At 41.2% G+C, this 19,622-nt stretch overlaps 1 protein-coding gene across 11 annotated transcripts in view; it reads right to left on the reverse strand.

Annotated features, from left to right (window-relative positions):
• Nucleotides 1–2,040: 2,040 nt before the first annotated feature.
• Nucleotides 2,041–19,622, reverse strand: part of SPAG1 (sperm associated antigen 1) — a 70,090-nt gene continuing 52,508 nt past the window's right edge. For all 11 annotated transcript variants that reach the window (XM_038391876.2, XM_043507511.1, XM_043507510.1 and 8 more), the window contains 5 exons: nucleotides 14,962–15,103; nucleotides 9,882–10,008; nucleotides 5,303–5,467; nucleotides 3,279–3,650; nucleotides 2,041–3,117 (listed from right to left, as the gene is read on the reverse strand). In XM_038391876.2, the coding sequence (XP_038247804.1) occupies nucleotides 2,986–3,117; nucleotides 3,279–3,650; nucleotides 5,303–5,467; nucleotides 9,882–10,008; nucleotides 14,962–15,103 (938 nt within the window). In that variant the 3' untranslated portion in view covers nucleotides 2,041–2,985. The remainder of the gene's footprint in view (nucleotides 3,118–3,278; nucleotides 3,651–5,302; nucleotides 5,468–9,881; nucleotides 10,009–14,961; nucleotides 15,104–19,622) is intronic.

Below are 19,622 nucleotides of genomic sequence, written 5' to 3' on the forward strand. Positions count from 1 at the left end.
GATTTTCCTCCTGCTCAGTGTTAGAATCAGGTGTGGAGATTACATGAGCATCTCCCAACCATTTCCCCTGAACTCCTAGTTTAAAGCTTTTTTAAATCAGTTGTGCCAACCTCCAACCCAGAAGTCTATTTCCCTACCTACTCAGGTGGAGCCCATCCCGTAAGAAGAGTCCTCTGTTCATGGATGCCTCCCAGTGGTCAAACATCCCAAAGGGTACAATAAACTTCTTATAGAACTACTGCCTGAGCCATCTGTTGATCATCATAATCTTGTCTCACCTTCATTCTCCTCCTCTAGGGACAGGTAGAATCCCACTGAAGATCACTTGAACCTCAATTTCCTTAAGTGTCTTTTGCAGCCTGACAGTGTCCCTGGATACATTCTGGTGAGAATCTAGCTGTATCATTTGTTCCCATGTGAAGGATAATCAGTGGATTCTTTGCTGCTGCCATTAGGATATTCATCATCATCAGGTCCACATCACATATCTTAGCTCCTGGCAGAAAGTGCACCATTCTGTTCTCTGGATCAGCTCTGATGCCAGGCCTGTCTGTTCTTCTTAGTAGAAAGTCACCAGTCATGTAGGCCTGCCTTTTCCTAGTGATAGTGCGATTCTCCAGCCTTCCTCCTGTTCTTTCTGGCTACAAGTCCTCTTTTAGTCTTCCTTGCAATCTTCTGCAAGTCATCCTGTATCGTCCTGGAGCCCTGAACTCCAGGTATCTCCCCTTGCTCTTTTCTTCTTCTTCCAGGACTAGCCACTCTTCTTCCTTGCCCTCCCTCCTTCAGTTACAGCCTGCTGTAACTTCATTTTCCAACTCAACAAACCTGTTTCCTGAGCTCTATTTCTCTTTCACTAGCCGGTCTTTTCCTATTCCTGGTTCTCAGTCACATGCTTCCACTGGCCACATTCCTCACCCAGCAGTCTCCCCATCAAAACTCTTCAGTCCAGTTTGCATCTGTTAGTCTTGACTTTTTCCTTCAGCCTCCTATGCCTTCCCTCCATCGTCTACTCAAATTCCCTTAAAAACTCAACCATAGTTGCTATCTGCATCTCTAAACCTTAGATCTTCTCTTCCATCATCTCTATCAGGCAGCAGTTCATACAAACGAGTCTCTTTTCAGGTACCTGTTCCAGGATCATGTACATTCCACAGCTTCCACATCCAGTCATCTTCATTGTCTCTGCCATTTCTTGGGTCACTGCCACTGCTGCCTCTGTACCTGTCATAGAATCATAGAACATCAGGGTTGGAAGGGACCTCAGGAGGTCATCCTCAAAGCAGGACCAAATCCCCAATTTTTGCCCCACATCCCTAAATGGCCCCCTCAAGGATTGAACTCACAACCCTGGGTTTAGCAGGCCAATGCTCAAACCACTGAGCTATCCCCCCATCAGAGCCTTCCTGCCTACATACCTGTCAAAGAAGAAGAAAAAACCAAAACCAAAACCACGTCCACACCAAAACACAACCGGACCACAACACACCCCTAATCTCTGTTTACAGCTCTATTTGCTGGCTCCTGTACTGTTTGGCTGCCTTCATAGGACCCCTAAGCAGGGAAGCCCCTTCCCCTAAGCAGGGTTTAGCTTCTCTCACAGCACACTGTCCCCTGTTAGCCTCTGCAAACTGAACCGGAAAAAACAAACAAACACACACACTGCCCCTAAGGAACAGGGGCTTGATTCCTCCCTTTTCCTCCAACAGAGCTCCCACTTGAATTCCCCTGTTTACAATTCTGTTTGCTGGCTCTGGCGCTGCTGCTTCTCTATACTTTTAGAGAAATAAATTTATTTTGTATTAATATATGCCCGTGACAAATTTACATGAAAATAACATTCCCAATCTCTCTCATTTTCATAAAGCACTTACAGATTTAATGTACACTAGGGATAGAGTGTGATCAAGTTAAAAAAAGAAACTGAGTTAAAGGGGAAAAACACTTTTTTTTTTTTTTTTTTTTTTGAAAAAGAGAGCTTCCTCTGCTTTCAAATATGAAAATGTTGGAATAGCACAACTCAAAATAAAGCAGAACTTAAACTGAGTCTGTGAAACTACTATTTTTGTTTCTGTCTTCTCAAGCATGACTGACCAGAAGAGTAGCTGGTGTTTTAAACAGTTGTTATATACAAGTTTCAAAAGAGTCAAATATCTTTATTTCTAATTGCAGCCACTTTTTCTTAGGATAAATTAAGCAAAAATTTATTACAACAGAACAAAACATTAAGATAGCACACTGTATTTCAATAATAGCATATAATGGGGGGGGTCTATAAATGAAAATTTGTCACTACCAATAAGTACCGCTTTCAAAAACAGTACAAAAGCATCAGCAATCTTGCCACAAAAAATTTCCACATATATAACAATAAAATACTTTTTTTTCCATTTCAAAAACGTCACAATTTAACAATTACATTGCTTCAAAGAGTTCCATCACAAACTAGTCTAGTTTGATTCATCTTTGTTGTTAACCTGTATTGCACAAACAGTATAAAAATATGTTTTTGTACATTCCAAGAAAGATGACATTAAGCAGTTATTTAACATCAGAAAAAAATTAACAAAATATTTTTTGTAAACACAGGGCTTGTCTATACGATATGTTAATCCGCACTAGAGGAGTGTGAATTCTAGTGCACACTAGCATGTTGCACATTAACTGGCCCACATTGACCTTGCTAGAGTGCACTATATATCTATCTATCTATCTCAATATATTCTAATTTGATCAATATATCATCAAATAATATGACCTATGTTATTAAATACAAAGATGTGCATTAGTACGCTATAGGTTAAAAATTTATAGTTACAAGATAAAGGAGCAGCAGATTTTAAATGTGCACGTGCTGTTTAAAAAAAAAAAATACAGCATCTTGAACAATCCAGGTAAAAGACTGACTTTATCCCATGCAAGTCTGTATAGTTCATACACCCAGCCTATCAACATCAACTTATATACATGCAAAAGTTAAAATTCTTTTTAAAGTTCATAAACCCTTTTAAGGCTCTCCAGGTCTTCTAAAGAAAATTGGTGATTTTGCTTTTTTGAAAGAGAATCAAACAATTGCCGAACCTGCTCTTTTTCATTCTTGCTAAGAAGCGTCAGCACTACCTGAAAAAATATATTTTGTATAATTAGTGCACATAGGTATAAGTCTTCTGTTTTTCTGTTAAGTGCTAAATTTAATAAGCTTTACATTGTATTGAGATTTTTACATTTTGAGTTTCTTGACATTTTCACAGAGAAAAATTGCATTGAATATATGCTCTTACCTTAAACCTTTCAACTTTACTCAGATAAAGAAGGTGCTGATACACAAGGCCAGGGTCTTTTCCAAGTAGATATTTCAGTGCCTGCATAAAGATCAGAATGGTATCCCCCTCTAGTTTGTTACTTAGCAGCATTGGCAATTTTTTGGGATCAATAATGGTTAAAAGATCTGCACAGGCAGTTTCATCCTTCTTAGCATTCACCGCATTTATAATCTGACCAAACTCATAGGCATTAGATGGTTCTGAAATGAGCAGTTTTTCAGAGATTTTCAATGGCAGACTGTTTTCAGCTCCTCCTTTGGCAATTTGGTAATTAAGCACAGCATCTTCTGAGCTACTGGTCTGTCTCTCTTCTTTATTACCCTCATTCACCTTCATAGGAAAACAACAAATCATTTTAATTTTGACGTATATAATATCTCAAGTTTCATAAACCAGATGACAGTATGTCCAGCACTGATACCACTAAATTAGAGTTTACCACTTTCCTCATTTTGTGGGAAGACTTTTTGGAACATGATGGCTATTCTCCTTTCTATGTCCCACTTTTCCCTTTACAGAAATGGTATGCTAATATTCATGCAAGTTAAAAGGTTGTTTTTCTTGGTTAGCAATGCATATTCTACACTTGTCTTCCAGTATTTTGCACCCTCTTCTTAAGGGGAGAGCTGAAAGTTTTTGGCAGAAAACTAAATATAGGACCAATCACATCATAGTTTCAAATATACATACTATCTATATGAATTATAGATCAACAGTAGTCATACTGTATTTTAGTCATAGTAAATATCTACTAAAATAGGCTGTCTTTCAAAACACGAAGAGTCATGAAATTGGGTTAACACAATGAAATTCAGGGACCAGCATCCCTTGAAATTTATATAAAATTTTTCTAGAAAGTTTTAGGGTATGTTAAACGTCTTTGTGCCTAGTCTGCTATTCTTTTATCTCTTCAATAATCTGATTGTGTTCTCTACTTCTTACTATTGGGGAGGTTTCTTGATCTCATATGTAGTACATTTTGGTTAAAATGAAAAAGCCAACTTCTAGATTATGCCAGTTACATGAAGTTCCCCTAATCCCTTTGACTTTGATGGGATTCCTGCATGGGACCACTTGCACAAATGGGTCCTGCCCTAATGGTTTATATTACCATCTGCAGTTCCAGTTTTAATAAAAGTTATACAACAGTTTTCAAAATGAGAGACCCAAATTCTAATCTCACACTCTATAGATCAGTAGCGATATTTCTTGTAATAAAACAAAGAAGAAAGACACCCATTCTTACAGGATCACAAACATTTAGTCACAGAGAAATACCACCATCAAATGATTCAGTATTTAACAGTGACTCAGTATTATCTGGGCACCAGCAACTCAGTGCAGTTGTTTTAACCTAGAATATTACATCACTTGATCTTTTACTACAATATCAAAACTAAGGGGAAAAATAGCATTCTCTGATGATTCTGTAGATTTTTCACCCACACTCTACTTCTCCAATGCATATTCAGTATTCCATTCTTCCACCAAACCTAACTGAAGGTATAGCCTCTGACAGCACACACAGCCACAGGGGACTCCTGGACAGCATGGCCTCTTGCTGGTTCCCCAAAACAACGTTTGAAAGAGACCTGAAAATGTTGCATCATCAGATATGACAGCTATTTTGAACAGTGTTTTTTGTTTTGTTTTGTTTTAAAAAGAACACATCCTCAACTTTAACATCTGAAAGTTTCTTCTTTAGGCATTACAGTCAGTTTATTTCTGCTGGAATTCTGGATGTACCCAGAAGCATCACACAACATTTAATTATAAGAGTCTGATTGGCACCAAACACACACAACATTTAAGATGCGAGTAAATTGGCATGTTTTTAAAACTAGCAAGCACAGGAACAAACACACTGTATGTAAGAAGTATTAGCTCAAAGTATCTGTCAACATTACAGAACAAAAGCCCTATTTTAATCTTCTTAAGTGTGTGACTTCAATATTGCCTGCTTTGCAAAAGAAGGGAAATACCTCTTGTATTTTGATTTTCTTCCTTTGCTTTTGTTGGCTACCTGCTCCAATATCATTTTTAAGGTTAAGCAACTGGGTGATGTCTTTTAGTTCCCTCTTTGCTTCAGCCACATTTGGATCTATCATAAGTACTTTGCTGAGATCATCAACACTGGCTTGGTAATTCTGAAAGGCAAAGAGGAAAAGCAAGTTGTTTTCATAAAACAATTCCAGATGCCACAGTAGGAGAATTAGCTAACTGCCACACTCCTGTTCACAATTATTCAGAAAAATGCTGGGATACTGACAACAAATGAGCAGAAAGAAGCTAGATTTAGATTTAAACATGTATAATATTACTAAAGGAAAAAAAAGCTAAGAATGGGTTCTCTGTTCTTTTAAACTAATATTATGCAGCTAAATATTTACATATGATCTCTCTAAATATCCAATTAGTGAATAAATTTGCTCTCAGAAAATCCACCCCCATTAGCGAATGCATTATTAAATAATGCTGTTTTTATGTATATTTCCAATTTGCTGATATGATGGTACTTAATGTCATACCATCGTCAAGATTGATATAATATGGTCCAGATACACTTAACATAAATTCTGCCAAGACTCACACCTTTAAACTGATAGTTTAAAAATAAACAAACACATGTTATCATATGCACCAGAACATCCAAATAGGCTACAGCTCCATAATCCAGAAACAGCTAGACAGAAAGGACTAGATTCACACAGAAACTTCGGCATGGTGATGCTGAGCATTGCCATGCCTAACTTTTTAGTGTCTAGAAAAACAATAGGATTCACAAAGCTTGAGTTTGGTGTCTTGGCTCCCTACACAATGAATGGGGGGGAGATATACGCCTTAGGCAACATGCTAGGCAGCTCCTTGTCTAAGCTAGCCAATAGGAGATACCAAGCTGAGGGGGGGTGCTAAACCACATCCCTTTCTCAGAGATAGGCACCTAAGTCCAGGCTCAAGGGAAGCACCTATGTCTTCCTAGGTTTCTCTCTGCTTAGGATTCTCAGCTGCAAACCCTCTCTTGGAGTTAGGCACCTTCATTGTTTTGGTGAGCAGGTGGAGGAGGACCTCCTCATAACTTTTAGCCCAGCGGTTACGGTACTCACCTGGGATGCAGGAGATGTCCATTTTAAGCCCCCTCTCCAGAAGAAGGGGAGGAGAGATTTGAACAGGGATCTTCACCTCTCAGGGGAGTGCCTGAAGCTCTGGACTATGGGCTATTCTGATCTGGGGCTCCCACACACTTTCCTATTGAAGCTATTCCACTGTGCATAAATAATACAAAAATCATCAGGGGAAGGGAGGGAAGAGAGCATGAGAATGACTCTGTCCTCCTGCTTCACTGACTTTTTCCAGTTATTTTATCCACAGTGGAACAGCTTCAACAGGAGAGACAGGCAGGGGCAGGAATAGTAGCGAGGGGCTCCATCAGTTTCTCCTGGGGAAGCTATTCCACTGTGAATAAATAACTAGAAAAAAAAATTAATGAAACAGAGGGATTGGATCCTGGATATCCCACCTCCCAGGTGAGTGCTCTAACCACCAAACTAGTGTAATTCAACAGGAGAAAGTGAGGGAGCTTCCCTGCTACCACTGCTTAGAAATTAGTGGTGATAGGACCCTCACCAGCACAGCAGTCAGGCCCCTGACACTTCCACTCCAAGTGGGGGGTGGGGCTATGATGCAGGGCAGGCCACTAGGGGCCCTGTTTTGTGGTGTTCTCAGGGCCCTGGATTACCTTGATATGGTCTTGCTTATGAGTGCGGGATTTGACTTTGAGCAGAATGGCCATTGTAAGGGCTTTATACAGTCCTCAAATACGCAGCCACAAACAGCCAAACAGCTTATATTATGTGATTAAAAAAACAAGTTACCGTGAGTGTTCCAGTTTGCATGGCTATCAAAGTCACAAGATACATAGTGGTAGATGTTCAAGCACCTAAGAGACTGTTCATGCCCTAGCTGTGAATCTCCAGTATAGAATTGTTTTTCTTCCAGTCCCTATTCTCCTTCTTTACCCTTTCAATCTAGACAACGTTCAGATTTAAGAAGTTTTAAAGTGTCCCATGCAAATTTTTTAGATTTAAATTGAGCTTCTTCTCTCCCTCCTCTGTAGACTATTTCATAGCCTTCCCTATTCATTTTCACTAGCAGAAACTTTTCCTGTTACTCACGCTAACTTTTCCCTCTCAAATACATCTCAATTTTACTGACATCCACATATACCACATTAAATTTCACTCCATCTTTGATATTTACTCTTCAAATATTTATAACATGATTTATATTTATAATTTGTTTTCCCTCCTCCCTTTTACATCTTTAGATATTTAATTCTTCCCTTTTAAATCAATCTATCCAAATCTGACAACAATTTTGTTGTTTTCTTCTGTTTTTGTTTTGTTATTTATAATTCTTGGAGATGGTAACACTGCAATGTCTTATCCAAAGAGAAGTCAGTTATATGATGTGGTGCTGACAGCTAGCCAGCTCAGGTCACAACCTCAAGAAAGTGTTAAGTGTACCAATTCACTTGTTAGAACAGAACAAAAGGGGATGTTATCACATTACATGTACATGGCATGTGCCTAGTAATTACATTTGCTTTAGATGCATGAAAGCTAGTGAAATAATAATTTTATTGTCTTGACCTATCTGTTTCCTGTGACTGCTATCTTTGTACTTAATTAACCTTAGATCAAAGATGTATTAGGATAAGAATTTACTTGATGTGCAAACTTCATGAAAACCAGTGGCTGACACCTGTATTGGTTTTCACTTATCCATCCCTATTATAAGGAATAGCAGACAATTGCATTATGCATATCACTGTAATTGAATTACATGTGTATACATAGGAAGTAGAATGTTAATTTCAAAGCAAGGGGTCCTCGATGTGGTGACCAAAGGTCAAAGATCAAAATGCATTCTTCATCACAGGAAGAGCCCATGCTGTGAGTGCAAGCATTTGCCTGACTGCTTTCTCGGGAAGACGGCTATAAAAGTATGCCCTGAGAACGATCCTTATCTCGAGACTGATGAATTCTGACAGGGTGGAATTCTGAGAAGTGGACCAAGAGCCCTAGAGCCATTCTAGGAAAGTCTGACAGACTATTGGAAAGCAACAAATTACTACAACTTTGCTATCATACTGGACTTACAAACTTTTATTCACCTGTAATGTATTTTACCTGCTTTAACCTCTCAATAACGCATTTCTTTTTCTTAGCTAATAAATCTTTTGTTTAGTTTACTGAAGAAAGTGGCTTCAGTGTTGTCTTTGGTGGGATATGAAGTATACTTTGACATGGGGTAAGTGACTAACTCTTTGTGGTTGAGAGTAACAGAATGTGTGATGATCTTTGGTTTTAGTAATCTTTCATCATTAAGTCCAGTTTGTCTGGGTGGTCATAGAAACTGGAGTGCCTAAGGGGACAGTCGGTGGCTCCATGCTAAGTTAGTATAGTGATCCTGTAGCACATATTTGTTGCTGGTTTGGTTAAATCTAATTACAGAGTATACCGCCAATCTGAGTGTGTCTGCCCTGTTTTCTGACCATCTGACCCAACAGCTATGACCCATTCTGGACCCTGTGACAGATGATCTTGGGAAATGTATATGTGCTAGGTCCACCCATGTTGTAGTATGAGACCTGCCATATACACACACACAAGTATACCATGTAAAGTGTATTTCTGCTTACGTCTTCAATAAAATTACAAACATTTTTCTAGAGTACACAAAAATGGGCAAGTTTCTTAGATTCTTGAATTTCTTCCTATATTATTTTAGGAAGAACAAATGCATCACTGATCTCTGACTACCTGTTTGGCTGGTTAAATCACTCTCAAATTTCACTGTCACCTATATTAATTTCTACAGACTACAATGACACAGAGAGGTCAATTGAAGCTGATCAATTACAGGTAACTTAATAGAGCTAAGGAAAACATTTAACACAAAGCAATACTTTGTCTTCCCACTGGTTTTGAAGAGAGGTGAATTTTCCTTTTTCTTTTTAAGCTGCTATAGTTTTGCAGATTTTTTTTAATAAGAAAAGGAATCTGATTTTGTATCATGCTTACTAAAGCCTACATTTGGAACTCATAGTAGAGTATGAAGGCAACTGAAGGAAAAAATGTGTACATTCAGTCTGCTGCATTACTTGATTTCAAGCCATTCCTTACCTGCATGCTCAGCAGTGCTCACCATTACGTTGGGGAGACCTCAGCAGGGGAAGGAGATTGTATGAGTATCAGAAAAAAATTAAAAAAAACCAGTAAAATCTTGTTTAACTCAATTCCAGTTAACCAAAACTCTGAGTTACTCCCTGACATTACAGCATGCATGAATCAATTACATGAAATCGTTATTCAAATAATTCTTTTGGCCCCAAAATATTTACACAGTGCTTTAACTTTTGCCAAGTGCTTTATCAACATTAATAACATTCCACACCTCTCTTGTATTTACAAATCCACTGTAACTATGTGAGTGTCTTTGAACGAGATAGCTGCAAATTTAAAAATATTTAGGAATACCTGCCTTGTTCTTTTTTCTTACCTGTAGTCCTTTGTATGCTAGAGCTCTTCTATAAAAAGCTTTGACATTAGAGTCTTCTATCTGAAGAACTCGATCACAATCCTGTTTAGCCTCTTCATATTGATACAATTTTAAGTAACAGAGAGCCCTAACAGAATACAATAAAATACTGTAAAATTTATAGTACAGGTTATTACAGCATTAGATTTATAATATTTCCACATGGCCAATTCCTGCAATCTTTTCTCAGACAAAACTCAATGAGACTTTTGCAGTTGAACACATGGGTAAATTTCAGAGTAGCAGCCGTGTTAGTCTGTATTCGCAAAAAGAAAAGGAGTACTTGTGGCACCTTAGAGACTAACAAATTTATTAGAGCATAAGCTTTCGTGAGCTACAGCTCACTTCATCGGATGCATTTGGTGGAAAAAACAGAGGAGAGATTTATATACACACACACAGAGAACATGAAACAATGGGTTTATCATACACACTGTAAGGAGAGTGATCACTTAAGATAAGCCATCACCAGCAGCCGGGGGGGGGGGGGGAGGAGGAGGAAAGGATACTGTGTAGACTCCCTCCTCAGGCCCTACATTACCAGCACTCCCAGCTATCTTCGAGACACCACTGACTTCCTGAGGAAACTACAGTCCATTGGTGATCTTCCTAAAAACACCATCCTAGCCACTATGGATGTAGAAGCCCTATACACCAACATTCCACACAAAGATGGGCTACAAGCCGTCAGGAACAGTATCCCCGATACTGTCACGGCTAACCTGGTGGCTGATCTTTGTGACTTTGTCCTCACCCATAACTATTTCACATTTGGGGACAATGTACACCTTCAAGTCAGCGGCACTGCGATGGGTACCCGCATGGCCCCACAGTATGCCAACATTTTTATGGCTGACTTAGAACAACGCTTCCTCAGCTCTCGTCCCCTAATGCCCCTACTCTACTTGCGCTACATTGATGACATCTTCATCATCTGGACCCATGGAAAAGAAGCCCTTGAGGAATTCCACCATGATTTCAACAATTTCCATCCCACCAGCAACCTCAGCCTGGACCAGTCCACACAAGAGATCCACTTCCATGGACACTACGGTGCTAATAAGCGATGGTCACATAAACACCACCCTATATCAGAAACCTACTGACCGCTATTCCTACCTACATGCCTCTAGCTTTCATCCAGATCATACCACTCGATCCATTGTCTACAGCCAAGCGCTACGATATAACCGCATTTGCTCCAACCCCTCAGACAGAGACAAACACCTACAAGATCTCTATCATGCATTCCTACAACTACAATACCCACCTGCTGAAGTGAAGAAACAGATTGACAGAGCCAGAAGAGTACCCAGAAGTCACCTACTACAGGACAGGCCCAACAAAGAAAATAACAGAACGCCACTAGCCATCACCTTCAGCCCCCAACTAAAACCTCTCCAACGCATCATCAAGGATCTACAACCTATCCTGAAGGACGAGCCATCACTCTCTCAGATCTTGGGAGACAGGCCAGTCCTTGCTTACAGACAGCCCCCCAATCTGAAGCAAATACTCACCAGCAACCACACACCACACAACAGAACCACTAACCCAGGAACCTATCCTTGCAACAAAGCCCGTTGCCAACTCTGTCCACATATCTATTCAGGGGACACCATCATAGAGCCTAATCACATCAGCCACACTATCAGAGGCTCGTTCACCTGCGCATCTACCAATGTGATATATGCCATCATGTGCCAGCAATGCCCCTCTGCCATGTCCATTGGCCAAACTGGACAGTCTCTACGTAAAAGAATGAATGGACACAAATCAGACGTCAAGAATTATAACATTCAAAAACCAGTTGGAGAACACTTCAATCTCTCTGGTCACTCGATTACAGACCTAAGAGTGGCTATCCCTCAACAAAAAAGCTTCAAAAAACAGACTCCAACGATTTCAGAGTAGCAGCCGTGTTAGTCTGTATTCGCAAAAAGAAAAGGAGTACTTGTGGCACCTTAGAGACTAACAAATTTATTAGAGCATAAGCTTTCGTGAGCTACAGCTCACTTCATCGGATGCTCACGAAAGCTTATGCTCTAATAAATTTGTTAGTCTCTAAGGTGCCACAAGTACTCCTAGACTCCAACGAGAGACTGCTGAATTGGAATTAATTTGCAAACTGGATACAATTAACTTAGGCTTGAATAGAGACTGGGAATGGATGAGTCATTACACAAAGTAAAACTATTTCCCCATGTTATTTCTCCCCCCCATCCCACCCCACCCCCCACTGTTCCTCAGATATTCTTGTTAACTGCTGGAAATAGCCTACCTTGCTCGTCAACATGAAAGGTTTTCCTCCTTTCCCCTCCCTGCTGCTGATGTGATGGCTTATCTTAAGTGATCACTCTCCTTACAGTGTGTATGATAAACCCATTGTTTCATGTTCTCTGTGTGTGTATATCAATCTCCCCTCTGTTTTTTCCACCAAATGCATCCGATGAAGTGAGCTGTAGCTCACGAAAGCTTATGCTCTAATAAATTTGTTAGTCTCTAAGGTGCCATGGGTAAATGTTTGCAGTTTCAAGGCCTATGTCAGCATAATACACCCTAATACTGTAATGGGGCATTAGTTCAATAGTGGCTATGGAAAAAAAAAAAAAAAAAAAAAAGAGAGTCGCCTAGTTAATCACTACCACTACTTTTGGCAGCACTTTGCAGCTAGGTATTACTTGGAGGTCTCATATCCAAGTACTGACCCAGTCAAATCGTTCTTAATTTGTGAGAGTTGATGGGATTAGAGCAGGTTTAAGCAATTCTGTAAAAATTAATGCTGCTGCATTGCTGTTTCTAACCATCCAAAAGGGGTAGGGATCTGCTACTCTTCAAAGTGGACCAAGCATATTAAATACTGTGTGAAAAGTCTCTGTGTGAAAAGGCACTGTAGGAAGATTTAAGAAGGACACTACACGAACCACTAAATTGTGGAACTGCATAGCATCGTCAGAAGGCAAGTAGGCTGAAGCCACTCCCATATGTTCATCTGGGATAAAGATAATCCATTTCCAAATGCTCCTGCTCAAAGGGAAAGCTACCTCATCCTCCTCAGAAAGGATTTCTGGCATAACCATGTGTAATGTTGGCAGATCTGGAGAAGCCAGATCACAGGATCTCAAGACTGCCGTATCCTTTGCAGAAGAAACATTTCTTCTCCTCAATGTGGAGGGTAAATGAAAAATTTCTGAAGTGGCCCCCAAGACTGCCAATCTCCCCCACAACTGGTTTTGGGCATGCAGATCACAGGGTGATACAAATCGAGCCACAGGTGTCTACATTCTTCCTCTAATTTCCTCCTGGTAAAGATCCAGGTCTGGATCAGAGGTAGAATGCAACAGGGATAACAGTGGCTCCACAGGAAAATATGAAGATCCATCTATTTGTGGGGATCCTGTAGAGCAACCAGAAGCACATTCTGACCAAATCTTCCTAACAGGAGATGAGGACGATGATCTTGGAATCGGGGAAACATGCCTCCTTTTGGAAACCGCATATTTCATATTTGGAACAAATGAACATACCAGAGCCAGAAGGTGAACTTGGGCTGCCAAGGTGACAGAGCTCCCTGGGACCAAGGATGTAGCTGGAACTGACTTAGGGACAACAATGTATCCGAAGAAGTGGACAACATCAGATCCAACATTATACACAAATCCATCTCCCTTGCTATTGAAGCTGGGTCTTTGCTTCGTAAATGTAGAAGTCTTGTCAGAATCAGACAGATCCAAAAGTTCTGAGGAATGGGAACTGGCATTGGTAACAAACAGTTATGTCCCGATGCTGCTTTTTCTTCAATGCCAGGACAGAGGGAACTGAAGGAGCTGTTGGCCCCGATTTTGTCACCAATTCATTCCATCTTCCTGAATCTGGAAGTGGAAGTCAAAACTGATGCTGATCCTGCAGCCTCAGGAGTTCAGCCAGGGTCAGGTATTTGCACGCATGAGGCTTGGCACTAGTGTGGTCAAACTGTCTCAACTTCTCTTCCAGAACAGGGTTATTCAGATCTGACCGCACGGCCCTCAGTTTGGACATGAATAGCTTTGAGGGCTTGACTAGGGGAGCTGAAGGAACATGATCTGGCCCTGACAGGGGTTGCAGCCTGTTGGAACCGTTCAGTCGCTGGGAACCACTGGAAGCCCCAGCAGCTGAGACCGGTCTCTTAGACCCAAGATCTGAGGACTGATTGGATCCAAAGGGTCTAGCCAAGAGAGCTATCTTGAGACGGAGGAACTGCAAATGAGTCACCCTGTCCTTGCAAGCTCTGGGAGTGAAGGTCTGAGAAATTGAACATCCAGAAGGTGAATGTCTCCTCTCAGACACTTGAGACCCCAATCCTCTCATAAGATGCCAGGAAGACAGTTAGGCAAGAAGTGTATCTCTTGAATCTCAGGTTTCAGAGTAGCAGCCGTGTTAGTCTGTATTCGCAAAAAGAAAAGGAGTACTAGTGGCACCTTAGTGACTAACAAATTTATTTGAGCATAAGCTTTCGTGAGCTACAGCTCACTTCATCGGATGCATCTCAGCTTTTTCTGTTTCAATTCCACCATAGTTCAGAACCAGGGAAAACACTAACTATAGTAACAAAGCTAACACATACTATCTAAGAAGAGAAAGGCTCTGGCACCAAAGAGACCATAGAGATTCACATCTGTCGAGGTATACTGTTGGAAGGAACTGAGGTGGTGAGGGGGCTCTCTGACCCCTTTATAACCTTGCCCTCAGAATATCAGTGACACTGAGGGGAAAAGCAGGGGGCATGAGTGTGCTTTAGCTGACACTGCTAGAAGAAGGTTCTACCACAAGACAGCGCAGCACCCATAAGTAGGAATATGCAGAACCACTTGAAGAAGGATAGATAAGGTTTAAAATAAAAACAATAGTTATTTGAACCACAACTCAACATGGGGAAAATCTAATTCTCTGTTTATATAAAAAGGTGACTCAGGTGGCATAAAATTAATATCTGCAGACAAAAGAAAATCATCATAATATATTCTTATTTAGTACACTTACAAAGTGTGGCAGAGCTCTTTACCTATTAGTGTAGATAGCACATTCCTTGGAATTTAACTTCATGCACTCGTCGTATTTCCTTAGAGCTTCTTTATATTTACCCTTCTTTACCAATTCATTTCCTTCATTCTTAAGGGTCCTGAAATTCTCTTCAGTTTTTTCAGCTTGGTAACAAAAGGACTAAAATGTTATTTTAAAAAACACCAGTTCATTAAAAGTAGATTAATAATCCACCCAGATTAGGCAACAATACAGTGCCCCAGGAGTATCTTGAGGATCACAATTTTGATTCCTTGAGTCACAATCTCTCTCCTCGTCTCCCCACTGCTCCAAGGAGGAAACAAATTGTACCATGTATAAACCTGGCACAGTGTATGCTCTCCAAAAGTGCTGCTATACATTGGGAGAGAGGGCAGAGCCAAATTGCCAAGTTTTAAAGAAAGTCAAACCACTGAACATGTGGAACTCAGTGGCTCAGTACCTGGAACCTGAGTTTGTTGAAGTGCTAAACCATCTTTTCACAGCAGTAGTAATCACAAGTAAAAAATTAATCATATAGTAAATAGCAAATGTTGAATGATGCATTTCTTAACATAATAAAAAATCCAAAAATTAAGAATCTGAATAAATGTAAATTAAACTATATAATGGCTTAAATAAATGTATATAGGTGTAGTGTATCTCCCTGGTTAGCAAAGAAGCACCAAATTTAGCATAAAGGCTAGATTTAGTTGAAAATCAACATCTTTTAATGGTTACCAACCAAAGAGAATCAACTTTTCTTTAGGAAAATAACTACAAAGTACAAATGCAAAAGACAATTAAAATTGATTTAAATCATGATTAAAATCAATTATTTAAATTACTTTGATTTTAATCAATCCACCCTGGGTACACTTCTCCGCCCTCTCACATTCTCTCCTTTCTGTTTCATCCTCTTGTTGCATCTTGTCCTGAATTAGACTGCAAGCTTTTCTGAGCAAGATCTCTTTCATAGAATATCAGGGTTGGAAGGACCTGAGGAGGTCATCTAGTCCAACCCCCTGCTCAAAGCAGGACCAATCCCCAACTAAATCATCCCAGCCAGGGCTTTGTCAAGCCTGACCTTAAAAACTTCTAAGGAAGAGATTCCACCACCTCCCTAGGTAACGCATTCCAGTGTTTCACCACCCTCCTAGTGAAAAAGTTTTTCCTAATATCCAACCTAAACCTCCCCCACTGCAACTTGAGACCATTACTCCTTGTTCTGTCATCTGCTACCACTGAGAACAGTGTAGATCCATCCTCTTTGGAACCCCCTTTCAGGTAGTTGAAAGCTGCTATCAAATCCCCCCTCATTTTTCTCTTCCGCAAACTAAATAATCCCAGTTCCCTCAGCCTCTCCTCATAAGTCATGTGTTCCAGTCCCCTAATCATTTTTGTTGCCCTGCGCTGGACTCTAATTTTTCCACATCCTTCTTGTGGTGTGGGGCCCAAAACTGGACACAGATGAGGCCTCATCAATGTCGAATAGAGGGGAACGATCACGTCCCATGATCTGCTGGCAATGCCCCTACTTATACAGCCCAAAATGCCATTGGTCTTCTTGGCAACAAGGGCACACTGTAGACTCATATCCAGCTTCTCGTCCACTGTAACCCCAGGTCCTTTTCTGCAGAACTGCTGCCGAGCCATTCGGTCCCTAGTCTGTAGCGGTGCATGGGATTCTTCCGTCCTAAGTGCAGGACTCTGCACTTGACCTTGTTGAACCTCATCAGATTTCTTTTGGCCCAATCCTCTAATTTGTCTAGGTCCCTCTGTATCCTATCCCTACCCTCCAGCGTATCTACTTCTCCTCCCAGTTTAGTAAAAAGAAAAGGAGTACTTGTGGCACCTTAGAGACTAACAAATTTATTAGAGCATAAGCTTTCGTGAGCTACAGCTCACTTCATCGGATGCATTTGGTGGAAAAAACAGAGGAGAGATTTATATACACACACACAGAAAACATGAAACAATGGGTTTATCATACACACTGTAAGGAGAGTGATCACTTAAGATAAGCCATCACCAACAGCAGGGGGGGGAAGGAGGAAAACCTTTCATGGTGAAAAGCAGGTAGGCTAATTCCAGCAGTTAACAAGAATATCAGAGGAACAGTGGGGGGTGGGGTGGGAGGGAGAAATACCATGGGGAAATAGTTTTACTTTGTGTAATGACTCATCCATTCCCAGTCTCTATTCAAGCCTAAGTTAATTGTATCCAGTTTGCAAATTAATTCCAATTCAGCAGTCTCTCGTTGGAGTCTGTTTTTGAAGCTTTTTTGTTGAAGTATAGCCACTCTTAGGTCTGTGATCGAGTGACCAGAGAGATTGAAGTGTTCTCCAACTGGTTTTTGAATGTTATAATTCTTGACGTCTGATTTGTGTCCATTCATTCTTTTACGTAGAGACTGTCCAGTTTGGTCAATGTACATGGCAGAGGGGCATTGCTGGCACATGATGGCATATATCACATTGGTAGATGCGCAGGTGAACGAGCCTCTGATAGTGTGGCTGATGTGATTAGGCCCTATGATGGTATCCCCTGAATAGATATGTGGACAGAGTTGGCAACGGGCTTTGTTGCAAGGATAGGTTCCTGGGTTAGTGGTTCTGTTGTGTGGTTGCTGGTGAGTATTTGCTTCAGATTGGGGGGCTGTCTGTAAGCAAGGACTGGTCTGTCTCCCAAGATCTTAGAGAGCGATGGCTCGTCCTTCAGGATAGGTTGTAGATCCTTGATGATGCGTTGGAGAGGTTTTAGTTGGGGGCTGAAGGTGATGGCTAGTGGCGTTCTGTTGTTTTCTTTGTTGGGCCTGTCCTGTAGTAGGTGACTTCTGGGTACTCTTCTGGCTCTGTCAATCTGTTTCTTCACTTCAGCAGGTGGGTATTGTAGTTGTAGGAATGCATGATAGAGATCTTGTAGGTGTTTGTCTCTGTCTGAGGGGTTGGAGCAAATGCGGTTATATCGTAGCGCTTGGCTGTAGACAATGGATCGAGTGGTATGATCTGGATGAAAGCTAGAGGCATGTAGGTAGGAATAGCGGTCAGTAGGTTTCCGATATAGGGTGGTGTTTATGTGACCATCGCTTATTAGCACCGTAGTGTCCAGGAAGTGGATCTCTTGTGTGGACTAGTCCAGGCTGAGGTTGATGGTAGGATGGAAATTGTTGAAATCATGGTGGAATTCCTCAAGAGCTTCTTTTCCATGGGTCCAGATGATGAAGATGTCATCAATGTAGCGCAAGTAGAGTAGGGGCATTAGGGGATGAGAGCTGAGGAAGCGTTGTTCTAAGTCAGCCATAAAAATGTTGGCATACTGTGGGGCCATGTGGGTACCCATCGCAGTGCCGCTGATTTGAAGGTATACATTGTCACCAAATGTGAAATAGTTAAGGGTCAGGACAAAGTCACAAAGTTCTGCCACCAGGTTAGCCGTGACAGTATCGGGGATACTGTTCCTGACGGCTTGTAGTCCATCTTTGTGTGGAATGTTGGTGTAGAGGGCTTCTACATCCATAGTGGCTAGGATGGTGTTTTTAGGAAGATCACCAATGGACTGTAGTTTCCTCAGGAAATCGGTGGTGTCTCGAAGATAGCTGGGAGTGCTGGTAACGAAGGGCCTGAGGAGGGAGTCTACATAGCCAGACAATCCTGCTGTCAGGGTGCCAATGCCTGAGATGATGGGGCGTCCAGGATTTCCAGGTTTATGGATCTTGGGTAGCAGATAGAATACCCCAGGTCGGGGCTCCAGGGGTGTGTCTGTGCGGATTTGTTCTTGTGCTTTTTCAGGGAGTTTCTTGAGCAAATGCTGTAGTTTCTTTTGGTAACTCTCAGTGGGATAAGAGGGTTATGGCTTGTAGAAAGTGGTGTTGGAGAGCTGCCTAGTAGCCTCTTGTTCATACTCCGACCTATTCATGATGACGACAGCACCTCCTTTGTCAGCCTTTTTGATTATGATGTCAGAGTTGTTTCTGAGGCTGTGGATGGCACTGTGTTCTGCATGGCTGAGGTTATGGGGTAAGCGATGCTGCTTTTCCACAATTTCAGCTCGTGCACGTCGGCGGAAGCAGTCTATGTAGAAATCCAGGCTGCTGTTTCGACCTTCAGGAGGAGTCCACCCAGAATCCTTCTTTTTGTAGTGTTGGCAGGAAGGTCTCTGTGGGTTAATATGTTGGTCAGAGGTGTGTTGGAAATATTCCTTGAGTCTGAGACGTCGAAAATAGGATTCTAGGTCACCACAGAACTGTATCATGTTCGTGAACCACACAACAGAACCACTAACCCAGGAACCTATCCTTGCAACAAAGCCCGTTGCCAACTCTGTCCACATATCTATTCAGGGGATACCATCATAGGGCCTAATCACATCAGCCACACTATCAGAGGCTCGTTCACCTGCGCATCTACCAATGTGATATATGCCATCATGTGCCAGCAATGCCCCTCTGCCATGTCCATTGGCCAAACTGGACAGTCTCTACGTAAAAGAATGAATGGACACAAATCAGACGTCAAGAATTATAACATTCAAAAACCAGTTGGAGAACACTTCAATCTCTCTGGTCACTCGATCACAGACCTAAGAGTGGCTATACTTCAACAAAAAAGCTTCAAAAACAGACTCCAACGAGAGACTGCTGAATTGGAATTAATTTGCAAACTG

The sequence above is a fragment of the Dermochelys coriacea genome, chromosome 2 (assembly GCF_009764565.3).
Source record: "Dermochelys coriacea isolate rDerCor1 chromosome 2, rDerCor1.pri.v4, whole genome shotgun sequence".
Taxonomy (NCBI): Eukaryota; Metazoa; Chordata; order Testudines; family Dermochelyidae; genus Dermochelys; species Dermochelys coriacea.